The sequence below is a fragment of the Rattus norvegicus genome, chromosome X, assembly GCF_036323735.1.
Source record: "Rattus norvegicus strain BN/NHsdMcwi chromosome X, GRCr8, whole genome shotgun sequence".
Classification (NCBI taxonomy): Eukaryota; Metazoa; Chordata; class Mammalia; order Rodentia; family Muridae; genus Rattus; species Rattus norvegicus.
Window position 1 is genome coordinate 70,810,668 of NC_086039.1, and position 14,905 is coordinate 70,825,572.

The following is a 14,905-nucleotide window of genomic DNA, read 5'->3' on the forward strand; positions in this document are numbered from 1 at the left end:
CAAACTCTTAGCCGGTCCCTGAATAATTGAGCATTTACCCGGTTATTCTCCCGAATCTCACAAATGATTTTGAATTTTCGGGCTATATGTCGAACACTTTTGGGTTCACTCAGTTCATGGAGAGTATCGGTTTTTCTCATCAAAGTACTTAAATTCATGGGTGGAGTCTGAATCAAAAAGCATTCAAATCGCAACCGGCTCCACCATCGTTTTGAACGGCTCTGTCTCTGAAACGCAAATATTCGCATTTATTTGCTTAGAACTAACACGTTGGCCATGTAAACTACCCATTTTCTTTCGAATGTAGTTAATTAAACTTTTCTAGACGCTCTGACATTCCAAATAACATCGACATCCTTGACCAGGTAGTAGTCTCCTACTTTAGCGCTTGCCAAAAAAAAAAAAAAAAATGTAATCGACGGGCATTTTTTGCCCTTCCGCCTTGCTCTTAAAAACTTACAGGCTCTTGCCCCACAGGGTGCCCTTAACCCGGAGTTGCCGAGACGGTGTTGTCGCATGCGCTCTCTATAGTCATGTTTGTCGCAATGAACCTTGGGCGGAAGGTTACGTAAGAGCAAGTGACTTTGATTACAGTCATTTTGTCGGTAGTCTTGTTACGCGCTACCTCCGCGGGGCACTTGATTGTAACAGAAAGTAGTTCCGGCCTGTGTTGTTTCGGTCGAGGAGCCGTCGCCGCCATTTCAAGACAGTGCGAGGTAGATGTCTAACAAGAGTTCTTAAGATTCGAGTTCAGTATATTCTGCCACCCCCTAAGCCTTCCAAAACACTGATTTGGCTGCTGCCCTTTTTCTGCTACCTCTAGAAACATTCTTGTTAGTAGTGGCGGCAGTAGAAGTCAATTATCCCCTTGTTCTATCTCAAGAAGCTCCAGATGGCGTCTTCCGTGGGCAACGTGGCCGACAGCACAGGTACCAGTGTCCCATTCTACTTTGGCAGACGTCCCTTTGGGGTCTGGCGCCGACTTGTATCTCTCATCACTCCCTTCTAACCATCCCCATTACATCAGTAGCATTACTGAGCTCTCTTGAGTTCTACTGCTGTCTGATCGGGTTTGGTGCTGCCGTCTGTTCCGTTAAGCATTCTTAGTTGCTTGCTTGGATTTTGCTTGCTTTGGGGCTTTTTGTTGTTGCTTTATCCCGTCAGCGTTCTAGGCGTCTCTCTCGGGACGACTCTATAGCACACGTGCGCGCTTAGTATGTCTTGGAACGGGCTGCATTGGAATCCCTGCTCTGTCTCCATCGCAACTGCTTTCTCCCACAATTTCAACTCGTCGCTCCCTCCCGTGTACTTCCACCTCCTCCCCAAAGCCCCTCTCCTTTGGCTGCATTTGGTTCCCCTCTGCCAGTCTAGGGCGGGGATGCTATTTCGGTGTAATCTTAGCTTCACTTTGCATCAGGTAATGACTAGCGAAAGCTCCTCTCTGTGCTTCCAAGTAGCTTCAAGAAGAGCTACTTGAGCCCGCACCCCGCCGGGGCAGCGCCTTCTCTTCTGGTGTTCTTGGTTGAGCGGCCCCGATTTAGGTTGGAAAATTCCAGGGGTTCTCTTAGCTATCTCCCAATTGCACCCGCTGCCCCAGTCCCGAGTTTCCTACCCCGTCCCCCCCCCCCTCTTGTTGCAACCACACCCTTCCTCTGTGAGCACGCCAGCCCGACGGTTGTTTCTTATCCTCGGGGAAGAAACCACCTCAGTGCGTTGCTTTGCGTTGACCACCCTGCCCGCCCTCCTAATTCTCTTCTTTGTGTTACTTTTTCAATGTATTCCTCCGCCGCAGCCTCTGGGTTTTCATCCCTATTCTTTAGCATAGTAGCTCTTTATTCATAGGGTGTGCATTTTTTTTAAGTTTCCATCCTTGCTTGAAGAGTTTGTAAAGCACCTGGAGTGTAGCTGCACAAGTGCAAAGCGGTTGCCCCTTTTCGACGATTCATCTCCAAGCCTTTGCTACAGAAAATAAGAAAACAACCAAATTGTAGGAGTGTCCTTCAACTGCCTTTCCAGATTGAGGCTATTTGGGGCGGGAGGGCGTGGGGAACCAGACTGCGGCTCTAAGGTTCCCCAGAGGTTATTGTTTTTATTGTTTCGCACTGTCTAGATTTTAGTTGTCGATTTTGAACATTGTGCGATAAATAGATGACTCTAAAATAGTATCTGATCCGTAATTGACGGGGATGGGATCAATAATAGTCCGATCTCCACCCTCCCGTTTTCCCAGAGTGATTTTCAAAAATTTAAGATTCTGTGTTAGGTTTTTGTAAGAGCTTGCCTTTTCCGATTGTTAACTTTATTTGAAGAAACGGTCATTTCCAGTATTAGAAGAGCAGATAAGCGACTTTGAAAAGTGACAGGTAATGTGCTAAATTTAGGAGCTAGAAAGTGCTACGTTCTTGTCTAAAATGTAGTTTTCTAGTTGATCTAGCTTCAACTTCAGATTTGGACACAAATCTTTCTGGTCTTTTGTTTTTTTTGTGTTTAGCTGTGCATTCTGTTAGGAAATTGCCCTGGTATGGGAGAGTGTGGCTCAAGTTTGAGCTTGTCTCCATGACCTTGGTTAAAATTAAGTACTAGGTCTGTGGTTTCCCATTCTAACCATATAGACTAGAGTGTTATCCTTGAATTCCTAATTATGTCTTACTGCGAAGATAAATGTTTACAGTTGAGCCTTAGGCATGCACCTGAATTTTGGCTTTTATTATATTAACTAAACCAAGCCCCTCAGAACAGAAGCATTTTTTTATTTATTATGTTATATTTTATCCCGCGTTTTATATTGCAGCATTTTAAAGCTATTCCCAATTGTAGATCGTTGCCCTGGTTATTGAATAGAGTTGTTTTCAATGTCTTAATCCTTCAGTAAGAGCCATGAACACAGCAGAAAATGTAAGGCAACGTGGGTGGGATTTAGCTAATTTGGTCTCCTTCTGAGTCCTCTCCAGTAGAGGAACAACATTTGGATCTTTGTTTAAAATGTTTGGCGAACCCAATTAATGCTTTAGCCCTTGACTGCTAACTCATCTTGTTTATCAGCTGCTTTAAAAGTAGCTCTTTGACTCTCAGCCGGTTTCCCTTAGGCTGGCTCTTTCAAAAAAGGAAGCTGTAAAACTCACGGTCGGGAATATAAAGAGTTAAAGAGACACCTGGTGTCCCCACCCACACTGAGAGAGTGTTAGAATACAGTCCAGCTTGAAATGTGAGATGAAGTATTGTTAGCACTGACTTATTCTGACAATAAATTCTTGTAACTTTTGCAGATTTCATGTTTAATGTTTTGTGTCAGTATCCTAACTTAGTTTACTGACTTTAGTGACTCTACCTATGATTTATGATTAAAAGTATACAATGCAAGAAAGGAATCTCATTTGGAAGTAAATATTACTATGGGGTTTAGAAACGGGAGCATTAATAATGGGCAAATTTGAAAGATCAATTCTGTAGACTGGGGTTTTAAATAATTTGCACAACACTCTAGTGCTTTACATAGTTTCAAGCATTTTCATCTTTTAAGTTTAATTTACCATATTTTTCCATTTTTTTGGTTTGCATTTCTAACTTTTTGTTTCCCCCTCCTTCCCTCAAATGTTTTGATGATTCTCCAGAACCAACGAAACGTATGCTTTCCTTCCAAGGGTTAGCTGAGTTGGCACATCGGGAATATCAGGCAGGAGACTTTGAGGCAGCTGAGAGACACTGCATGCAGCTCTGGAGACAAGAGCCTGACAATACTGGTGTTCTTTTATTACTTTCATCTATACATTTCCAGTGTCGAAGGCTGGACAGGTAGGAGATGTCGGGGTAACCTGCCTCTTGGTGCTGAGTTTAAAAAAACGATAATTAAATATTTGAACTTCACAGATTTTCAATGCTGGGTTTCATCTGAGCCACCAATGCACACAGGCTCTTTTGCTCACGTTTGGCATGCCTAGCTGCTAGTTCTCCTCACCCTCCCACCCCCTCCCCATTTTGCTGGGGCGAGCATATTATCTGTATGACTAGGGTCTTTTCTCCCAGATTCTATCACTTGGGTTATATTCTTTTCAGGTAATTATTCTTAGTGTACATCTGAGCATCCAGACCCGTCAGTTTGAGGGACTCTGGTAGGAGGGGCATATGTAGCAGATTGGAAATAGCCCTCATTAAATTGTTATTGCTTTTAGCTAATTAATTGAATTAATCAAAAGAAGAATTTGTGCTGTGGATCTTTTAATAAATTATCATTTTGGCATACTTAGGCATTTATAGATCTGTGTCTTTAAATCTTGCCAACAAATGGAAAACGAGACATGCACTTTTTTTTTAATCTTAATAATCATGTTATACAATGGCAGTTTGGTAATAGATTCTAATAAGAATTTTCTTACATAAGAATCAGATTTCTTATATGAAATCTTGATACTCTCACCTAAGGAAAGTTTTAGTTTTCAAACTTTTCTCTTGTGTGCTAGTTAAAGGATAATGTTTCATAGTACAGGATGTTCAGGAACTGTTAAGTTGCATATGACCATGCCTCCTTTTCTCTAACACGCATATCCATGCACCAACACTTTCTACTTTTCCAGATCTGCTCACTTTAGCACCTTGGCAATTAAACAGAATCCCCTTCTAGCAGAAGCCTATTCGAATTTGGGAAATGTATACAAGGAAAGAGGGCAATTACAGGAAGCAATTGAGCATTATCGACATGCTTTGCGGCTCAAGCCTGATTTCATTGATGGTTATATTAACCTGGCAGCAGCCTTGGTAGCAGCAGGTGACATGGAGGGAGCAGTGCAAGCATACGTCTCTGCTCTTCAGTACAATCCTGTAAGTAAACATTTCTTAGTTTTCCTTTCACAGCAATCCAGAAAACAAACAAGCATCATTTGATATTTCAGATAATAGTTTTTTTCATGATAGTCAAGAGTTGAGAGAGATGTTTATGTACTTGAAATGATGAAATTGCTTTGACTTGGTCTGCATGACATAAAAAAAAAATCCATCCCATTTAGGAAGTTAAAAAGCATAAAAGTTATCTTTATAAAAAAATTCCATCAATTTTTTTGTAATGCTAATTATAGCTTAAGACACATTTTTGTGTGCTTGGGTGCTGTTTTGATGAACTTTGAGTATTTATAGCAGTTAATTGATTTTTTAAGGAATGATGGGTTAAAGGTCTTAATCTGTAATATAAATTTTTTTTTTCTTTTTTCTTTTTTTCGGAGCTGGGGACTGAACCCAGGGCCTTGCGCTTCCTAGGCAAGCGCTCTACCGCTGAGCTAAATCCCCAACCCCTAAAAATTTTTTGAAGGTACTAGATATTAGTGACATGAAATCTAGACTACCGGGGTTGGGTTGGGGATTTGGCTCAGTGGTAGAGCGCTTGGGCCCTGGGTTTGGTCCCCAGCTCCAAAAAAAAAAAAAAAAAAAAAAGAAATCTAGACTACAAAATGTTCTCAATACATCCACCTCAATATATTTATAAGTAGTAGAATTGGGTAATTGCAGATCTAGACCAGATTTTGAATTAGTTCTTTAATTCTTCTTAAATCTAAAGTCGCATGCGTTTTCGGAGAACAAGTATTAGAGTCTGTGAAAGATCAAAATATAGTGTATGAAACAAAAAAATTAAATTTAAAATGCTACAGGGATGTAAAACTTGCCCCGGAAACTGTTGATGTACTGAAGGGAGAGTGTCTGTAAGCTTTTAAGAGGTAAGTGGTAGGCACAGGGATGGGTCTTGGCAGCATAAACTTGAGGTCTCAAGTTGACATGGAGTGTGGAATCACCCTGGAAGTGCTTAATGATTAACTGGTACAACTGCCATTCTCAAAAGTCTTCTACAGGCTCAGATACTACTGCTTCAGAAAAAGGCCTCAGTGAGTTTTAGCATGATCCTTTGGTGAAGATGGCATTATTTCTAGTTTTGCCAATAATAAAAACCCTAGTAGACTTTGGGTTATGTAACTTTGAGATCACATAGCTAGTTAGCAGTGGTGAAGTGGATGTTGAAATTTGAAGTTGAATTATCAAAGCAAATTTGGACATGAATGAAAAATGAAAGCTAAAAAGCTTAAAAAAAAAAAAGCCTTCTTTGCCCCAAGGCAGCCATTGAGCCCAGCCTGGAAAACATTAGACATAAGAAGCCTGAGTCTTGACTCCAATTTTATAGTTTAGGAAACTGAAGCTTATTTTAGTAGTTTTCCAGATGATCATTTTTTTTTTTTTTTTGGTTCTTTTTTTCGGAGCTGGGGACCGAACCCAGGGCGTTGCGCTTCCTAGGCAAGCGCTCTACCACTGAGCTAAATCCCCAGCCCCCAGATGATCATTTTTTATCTGAATATCTTTTTAGCAATTATTTTTAAAGTTAATTTTGAAAAATAAAAAAATCCTATTTTTATTTCAAAAAGGTAAAAATCACTCTGGAATGGCTCTTTTAACTTTATAGATGTTCTTTGATATGTATAGACTGAGTCAGGGCAAGTGCTCCTTTTAATGGCTACCTTAGTTCAACTACATGGTGCTTTTGTTTGTGAATTCATATATAAAAAGTGCTTTTTATTCATTGCTTTTTTCTAGTGACAAATTGCATAGACTTGGAGACAGTGAAAGTAATTTGTGTGTTCTTTCAAATATTCAGTGTATATTTGAAATTAGAGTGTATTTGTAATTTTTAGTTTTAGACTGCTAACCTTGAATGTCCTCCGTGTGGGGCTTGGACTTGCTTCTTCCTAAGGTACAAGTCTTTTTCTTGTGTGCCCAGTTGTCACAGGATAGTACATTCTTTTCCTTTAGTAATCAGGGTTTCATCAGTCCTTTACTCGTTGACTGTGCAAACTTCAGCTTTGCTCTCTTGCCTCCATAGTTGTAATCTTGGTTAATTTTACTCAGTTAATTTATTTTGAGAGGGGATCTTATGTACGTCATTTGGCCTCCAACTTACTAAATAGCTGAGGATGACCTTGAAAAACTTATTTTCCTGCCCCTGCTTGCCCAGTACTGAGATGGTGCTATATAGTATACCACCATGCCCAGTTTACTGCAGATAGAACCCGGACTTCATTGCACATTAGATAAGTACTTTTCCATCTGAGCTAGATTCCCCAGGACCCTGGCTCAGGTTTTTACTTGCTTGTCTGTGTAATAGAGCAGTTTTAACTTTGCTGACAATATAGTGCAGGATTCTATTGAGAAGGGAAAATTAAAGTGAGAGACAAAGCCATGCTGCTTTCTTTCTTTTTTTTTTTTTCTTTTTCTTTTTTTCCGGAGCTGGGGACCGAACCCAGGGCCTTGCGTTTGCTAGGCAAGCGCTCTACCACTGAGCTAAATCCCCAACCCTGCCATGCTACTTTCTAAATATATGCTATATATAGTTTATATTATTAAATATCTTACCTATTAATGAAACTTAGTGTCATGTAATTCCAAAGAAGCAAGATAGTACTAAACAATTTCTTGTTTGCACTGGTGTCTCTCTTGTAGGGAGAGATGCTTCTTTATTTTTCCATTCTGAACAATAAGAATGAAGGGCTGTATGAATTGTCTGGATCTCACCTAAGTACACCACAGTGGTTGTGTTTTACATTTTTAGGATATCTAATCCTAACTAGATGAAACTTCCTGTCAAATGCCTGTTGTCAATTCAGTGCTGCCTGTGTTTTGAGTCTGTTCCTTACAGTGCATTCTTTCTGTTGTATGCATTGCTACTCTAGCCATGGGCTAGAATCGTTGGTACTGTTTGCAGTCTGAAAATTAGTTAAACTCAGGTTATTTTGGTTTGGTAGCAGTGAAAAATTAAAGTATCAGGCTCATTTTACTGGTTTTCAGCAGTGCTTTTCTTTTAAGTTTATAGATGCACCAATGTGAAAGTTCGTTCCTGACTTGATTATAGAAGTTAGAGCTGTTTGATATTTTTTATTTTTGGATCTGTCTTCTGTAATGTTCTATGGCTGAAACTTTAGCTTGTCATATTAAGGTGCTGGTTCTTCTGGTGTTCTCTTAGAATTGCCCATACTTGCCAATTCATTTACAAATTATGCATACAATTCTCCTTTGTATGATGGCTGGAAGCCTGAATTGCCATTGCTAAGCTGTTGAGAAGCTGCTTTGATGGTAGTAGATACACTGTGCTGAGAGCGTACATCCCACCCTGTATTACTGTCCTGTTGGTTTTGTTGCTGTGAGAGTCCTAGCTAGCTGAATGATGAGAAAACCTTTCATTCCTACTTCTCTCCACTCTGCTTTTTGTTAAGGTTGTTTGGCGAGGGTCACATTTAAATATTCAAGTGCTGATTGTTGTGTAGAAAGCTTGGTGAGGAACTGGGTAGGGGAATGTGTTCGGGAGGGGTTATCATGTGAGACAGACCTGACCCATAAAGGAGAAAAAAAAAGATGTAAGCTCCTTGGGTGATTATTGTTGGAGAGTATTAATCAGAAGGTTCTCTTGAGAGGCCGCTAAGAACCTAAGCATTCTGTAGGAAGGTAAACAGCAAGTAGACTCACCAGGCTCAAGTGCTAAGTCAAGTAGTAACAAGAAGTGAGTGTAGTAGAGCAGAGTCAATTGGAAGATTTCAAAAGAATAGAGGCTGTGGAGTTTGAATTTAATTTGAGAGGCAGTTGAGAAGCACTGTAGGTTTTTATCGGCCTGGTTTTCCTCAATGTGTACGTATGTAGAGGGATGTTAAGGGGGTCTAGAGGTGAAGCGTTAAGAGCAAATCGGGAAGCAGTTGTTATATTAGGGAGGGATACAAGAACACCTTATTTCTGGTTCTTTACCTTTATCATATTTTTTCCTTGTTTTTGATACCCTGTTCCTTTGTTAAGGCTATGAAGGCCCAGCCTAAATCTCTCCTTTGAATGTTGTTTAATTTTTTCCTTGCTATTAGGTATATTATAAATCAAGGTTTTTATGAAAGTTAGTAACTAGGGATGGGCAGAACGAGCCAGGTTTAAGCAAAGTGATTCTCTTAGCAGATACTATTTTGATTTGACAGATAAAGCTGAATCTGCTGCAGGGTTCTGAATGGATTTTCTTTTGAGAATTGTAACTTTATTGTATTATATTGACATTATTTATTACATATATGCACATGAATGCATGTCTAGATTTGGCTTTTATGGTTATGTTTGCTATATTTTGGTTTTTAAAATACTGCTATGTGTATGTATGTATGACTGTAGTGTTCTTGGAGGCTAGAAGGTGTCAGATGACTTGGACCTGGAATTATAGGCAATTTACAGCTGCCTGATACGGCTGCTAAGAATTGAACTGAGTGCCCTGGAAGAGCAGCATGTGTTCTTAACCACTGAGTCATCTCGCCGGTACTGGTTTGCTGTTTGAGACTGATTTTCACTTAGTGTAAGCTGGCCTTGAACTGATTATATAACTGAGAATGACTGAACTTTTGATTATCCTGCTCTTACTGCCCAAGTGCTGGGATTATTGACAAGTGAATGCCAGCTGAAAGAGAGTTAGTTGTTTTGTTTGTATTTGAGATTAGGGATCAAACTTAGGGCCTTGCATACCAGGCAACTGTTCTGCCACGGAGCTCTGCTCTCAGCCACCCTGGCTTCTACTTAATATTTGTTCTGCCTTTTTCTAAGTCCTAAAGTGGACTTAGTATTTCACTGTAACCATGAAGTTATTTATAGTTTCATCTTTTTAGAGCTCTGGAGAGACAACATAGGGCCTTTGACCTGTGAGTTAATAATTTTTCTACCAATTGACCTACATTGCTAGTCCATAAGATAATCTATTTTTGTTGTAGTATGTTGTGATGGATGAGGATGATAAAACTAAATATAGATAATCATCCGTCTAAGAGTTTATAGAAACTAACTGGTAAATTATATAACAGTAGGTAAAAATACATAGATGGGACTGAGAGAGATGGCTCAGCGGTTAAGAGCACATACCACTCCTCCAGAGGATCCAAGTTCTTATCCCAGCATCCATGTCAGGTGGCTCAGAGCCACTTGTAATTTGAGCTCCAGGAGAATCCAGTACCTATAGCCTCCAAGAGTACCTACAGTGACGTGCACACCCCATATTCATAATAAAAAAATCTTTTAAAAATATAGCCAAGGGGCTAGAGAGTTGGCTCAGTGATTAAGAGCACCGACTGCTCTTCCAGAGGTCCTGAGTTCAATTCCCAGCATCCACATGGTGGCTCACAACCATCTGTAATGAGATCTGATGCCCTCTTCTAGTATGTCTGAAGATAGCTACTATAGTGTACTCAAAGCTACAGTGTACTCATATATATAAAAATGTATAAATACGTCTTTAAAAAAATAGAGCTACTAGTCATTTAGTTATTGTGGTGATTCTGAAATTTATGGCTCAGAAATAGAAATTTCAGCCATACAAAATTGGTGAAAATCTAAAGATGCTTATCACCCACTAAGGAGTAGAAGGAGCTTGTATAAATACACTAGATTGGATATTTAAACATAGCCTGACAAACACAGGGTTACCTTTAAGGTTCAAAGGAGGAAACCTACACAAAGTAGATAGCAAGATTATGAAATTCATTATTTTTCAGAATACAAATAGGTGTCACAGAAGCTGAATAGTCTGTAATAAGATTAATAGTGCCTGTGAATTCTTTGCTTATTTTATTCATTCATTCATTTACTCACCTATTTAGAGTCTGATTCTGTAGTGCAGGCTGTCTTGGAACTCAGTATGATAACACTTGGAGTGTAGATAGGGGCTTGAACTCATGATTCCTGCCTCAGTTTCCCAAGTGCTGGGATTGCAGGTGCATGCTACTGTACCTGGCACATTGATGCTTTGTGGATTGATATCAACCTGTGCTTAAGGTTGCGAGATGATAGGCCTACTCTTTCCAAAGCATCAGTCACTGCCTGAGGGACAGCACTAATGAAGGTGGATCATGGAATTGTCCCGGTTTAGCCAGCCATTCCCTTATTGGCAAACTTCTTGGTTCATCTAGTAATTGACAATGTACAGCATGGAAACAGCTTATCAGTATTTTTTTTTTTTTTTGGAGCTGGGGACTGAACCCAGGGCCTTGTGCTTGCTAGGCAAGCGCTCTACCGCTGAGCTAAATCCCCAACCCCACAGCTTATCAGTAAAGCTAACTGATTCTGTAACCCATTATACAGTTGCTGGGAGAGTACTTACTATACATGAGAGTTCTTTGTAGGATTTAACTTAAGGTTCTTTCACTCACATGACAGTTCGGAATGGTAAACGTGCTTTATATTGCCATCCTCTCTGCTTGTTGTTGACTAACAAAAAAATTCCACTGACAAAAGCAGACTTTGCAAATAAAAAAAATTAAGTTTACTGTCTGTTGAGCGTGTCATACTGTTGAACGGACTGGTAAGTCACAGGACTAGCAACACAATTGAGCTGCTAATAAAAGGCAGAGTCACCCGCTTTTCATTATTCACCCACTCGGCTCTGATGGCACTTAATACTAATGAGTAATTTAGTGGCAGGTGGCAGGATTGAGGCTGTGGTTGGATGGTAATCCCTCTGCCTAGGCATGAAATGAAGTCAAGGTTTCTAAATAAGCCTGAGAGCGAAAGGGTTGGTTTGTTGACAGGTAATCACTTGCTAAGTGGAGCACTGTTTTTCCCCCTGACTGTGGAAAATTTTTGGTCCTTGATACAGGAGTGATTCATCATAACCTTGAATAAGACAGTTGAATACATATTCAATCTTTCTTTTTCCAAAAGGGTGGTGTTTGGAGAGGAGAGAGGCTCTAGAAAGGTCTTGTAGTCTTGTGTTTGAAAACTGATGAGGCCAAATGCATTTGAAAGTATGTTAGACAGTACATACAGATTTCTCAGCCAGAACTGGAGCAGCAGCTGATAGCAAAACACATCTATATCTGAGCAGCTAAAGATAGTATTCATACTAAGAAGAGGAATCAATTCTGTAAATAATGTTTGTACGTTCAGGTTCAGTTTTCTGGAAAATAGAAAGATGAGGAGTTGTGGGGCTATGCTTAAGTTTGCCAAGTGCTGCTTTTAATTGACATTAAAATGATAGAGCTATGTGTATAAATGTGATGTTGGGATATTTTTGATGAGGAAGCAGATTAATAATACTGTCTCTGGGTTTCTAGGATTTGTACTGTGTTCGCAGTGACCTGGGGAACCTGCTCAAAGCCCTGGGTCGCTTGGAAGAAGCCAAGGTAGGTGTTTGCTAGAACACATTTAAGCATTAGTTATGAAAACCTGTACCTTTTGCCAAGTCTTCAACTCTTCATTGAGCTATCTTCACAAAATAGTCCTATGAAACTGAGAAAAACTGTTGGCATGACTTGCCTCAGACTAGAGTAGGAGCAGGCTTTTGGCATAATCTATTCTAAATCTGGGGGTAAAGCAAGAACGAGAGCATTGTGTGGAGCCTTTCTGCTGAGTTAGATCATCTTTAATAACAATGGGCTCCATCATGATCTTATGTGGGAATCAATAACATTCCTTCAAATCTGAGGCTTGCCTGCTAGTGACAAGCAGAGTGCCTGTGATTTGGCTCAAGACGCCTATATGATGCAGGTGCCATTGAAAACGCTGCTCTTCTAAGTCCTTTGTGGCTTGTAAGTGGAGAAGAATTTCATCCAAATGTTACCCTGTAATACTGGCATTTAAAATTCTTATTTAACCTTCCTCCCTTCATCTTCCTCACCCCTTTACAGTGGAAGAAAGGCTGTTAAAATATTGCAAATTAATAATTGGAACATCCTGCCCCTCTTGTTCCCACTTCCTCCCCAAATTCCTTTCCCCCTTTTCCCCAATCCTAGTTGTCTATCTTTTTTTTCTTCCTTACTTCCTTTTCTTTTATTCCTCCCCACCCCACCTCCTTTAAAAAAAAAAGTCAGAAGGACAAAGCTGGTTTGTTTGGGAAATGGACTGATCGAAAGAAAACTTGCCGAAGTGGAAAGGTGGCTTTTAGCATTCTGTGTTTCCAAATAATGAATTTGAACACCAGGTTGGGTTAATTAAAGTTTTTGGTAATAATTTACAATTAAATTTATAAATGCAGTTGTCTTGTTACAAGCCACCTTACGCAACCGCGCTGCAGGGGTGAGGAGTGGGGAGAAACCAGAATGCTTCTGAAACTCCCACCTGTTGCTCTGAGCCCCACGCGCATGCTAATGCGTGGAGTGTATGCGCAGCGTAGCTGTCTGTTTGACTGCTCATCCAGGGAGGGAGAAGGCTTTTCAGCACCACCTAATGTTAAAAAGGCACTAGTTTTAAGTGCATAACTTCATAAATTCTGCCAACACTATGGATTAACCTTATGTAGGTTTCCAGCTGATGGACTATGTTAATTTTAATCTTAGCTGATAAAGCGATTGGTAATTTCTAGAACAAATATTTGATATGCTCCTATCAATTATCACCCCCACCAAGCGGACAGCTAACATGAATTGCACTTCACTGCAGCTTTAGACATCGGTTTAGGCTGAGACGTTGCGCCTGCCTTAGGTTGCTGACTTCTTTATTTCAGAGCTCTGGAGACACCTAGTTTGAAAAATGTCATTCTGTTTTTTTTTTGTTTTTTGTTTTTTGTTTTTTGTGAGAACTTAGTAAATCAGAAAATACTCTTGAGTGAAATGCAATGTGTTTCTTTTGTAATCAGTGCATTTGAAAATTCAAGCCAGCATATATTCCTAGTAGATGGAATCAAAATTAAGTTGTCTTTGTAGAAAGTGAAGAGCCTTTCTTCCAGCAAAAATCCCTGCTGTATGCAATAGCCCTGATTAACCCTCTCCCTTCTGCATGTTTCCCATGTTACAGACTTGAGACTGTCCTCATTCCCATATGTAATAGACATCCAAAGAATTTCAATTGCTTTGTTGAACTTTTACTAATGATCTTGTTTTTATTTTCTCTCTTGTTTTTGGTTTTTCACCATTGATATTGTATTTAGAAGGTTTCAGGTGGGTGAAACCTCCTATTCCATGCGTAAGGTGCCTCGCTGAAGGGAGCTCGAGGCCTGGATCTAGGGCAGACACACAACCTCCTCCTCCTCTTCCAGCAAGGAACGCACCGAAAAGTCACATGATGAGAAATATGGTAACGGGTTTGTAACTGCCACAGCAAAACAATTTGCCTCCATGCCTGAATCTTCTGTCTTGTGGCTTCAGAAACAGCTTAAAATAATTTTATTTACAAGCAAGTTATGTAAAAGAATGTTTTATACTATAGCCACAATTCTGTCAAAAATAAGTAAAAGTTAATTAAGATATTAAAATTATTAGATAATTTACTAGTAAAAGCTTCTAACTCTTCTTGTTGTTCATTTTTTTTCCTTTTTCTTCTTTGTTTGGATTGCAGCATTCTGCTCTTCTGATGATGCGCTGTGACCCTGCAGTAGCGCAAAGGCTGCGCAGCGTTAATGCGCATTGCGTGCGAATGAGCCCCTGTGAACGGTTGACTAGATGAGTAATCTGATTGACTGGCTCTCTCAGTCCTATTCTGTAGCCTTTTTGGATAAAATTGGGTTTTAACGTACCTTGAGTCCAACTAATCTCATTAAGTAAATATTCTCTATGGGCCTGTCTAGTAGATTAATGGATCTGGTTGGCCGTTTGCTGCGTCTAGGGGTGTTCTATGTAGCGCAGCAGTTCGCAGCGATTGCGCAGTGCGATGCTGTTAGGTGGCGCCAGCGATGTTTGCGCTCGCATTACAGGGACCTCAACCTAGGTGCAATCCTGTCATGTGAGGTTTTATTTTCTTCCTCCTCAGAAGAGAGGTGTTATGAATCTGAAACTTAAAGCCTAAAGGATAATGACCGACTTGGCAGAAAGATTTTTTTATGTCTTTGGCTCTTAAGAAGGAAGAACATTGTTGAGAGCAGCAGGTCCCCCAACTTTTTGCTTTTCTGATAAAATGCATGATGAGAGATTGAAGTCTTGTGAAAGTTGTATAGAAA

General features: G+C 40.0%; 1 protein-coding gene across 3 annotated transcripts in view; it reads left to right on the top strand.

Moving 5' to 3' along the window:
• Positions 1–649: 649 nt before the first annotated feature.
• Positions 650–14,905, top strand: part of Ogt (O-linked N-acetylglucosamine (GlcNAc) transferase) — a 44,807-nt gene continuing 30,551 nt past the window's right edge. Inside the window, exons 1-5 of one of the 3 annotated variants that reach the window (XM_006257057.5) lie at positions 650–716; positions 824–929; positions 3,612–3,792; positions 4,572–4,815; positions 12,090–12,158. In XM_006257057.5, the coding sequence (XP_006257119.1) occupies positions 893–929; positions 3,612–3,792; positions 4,572–4,815; positions 12,090–12,158 (531 nt within the window). In that variant the 5' untranslated portion in view covers positions 650–716; positions 824–892. Of the gene's footprint in view, positions 930–3,611; positions 3,793–4,571; positions 4,816–12,089; positions 12,159–14,905 lie in introns of all 3 variants that reach the window. The other 2 variants (NM_017107.3, NM_001398715.1) reach the window with 2 other exon arrangements.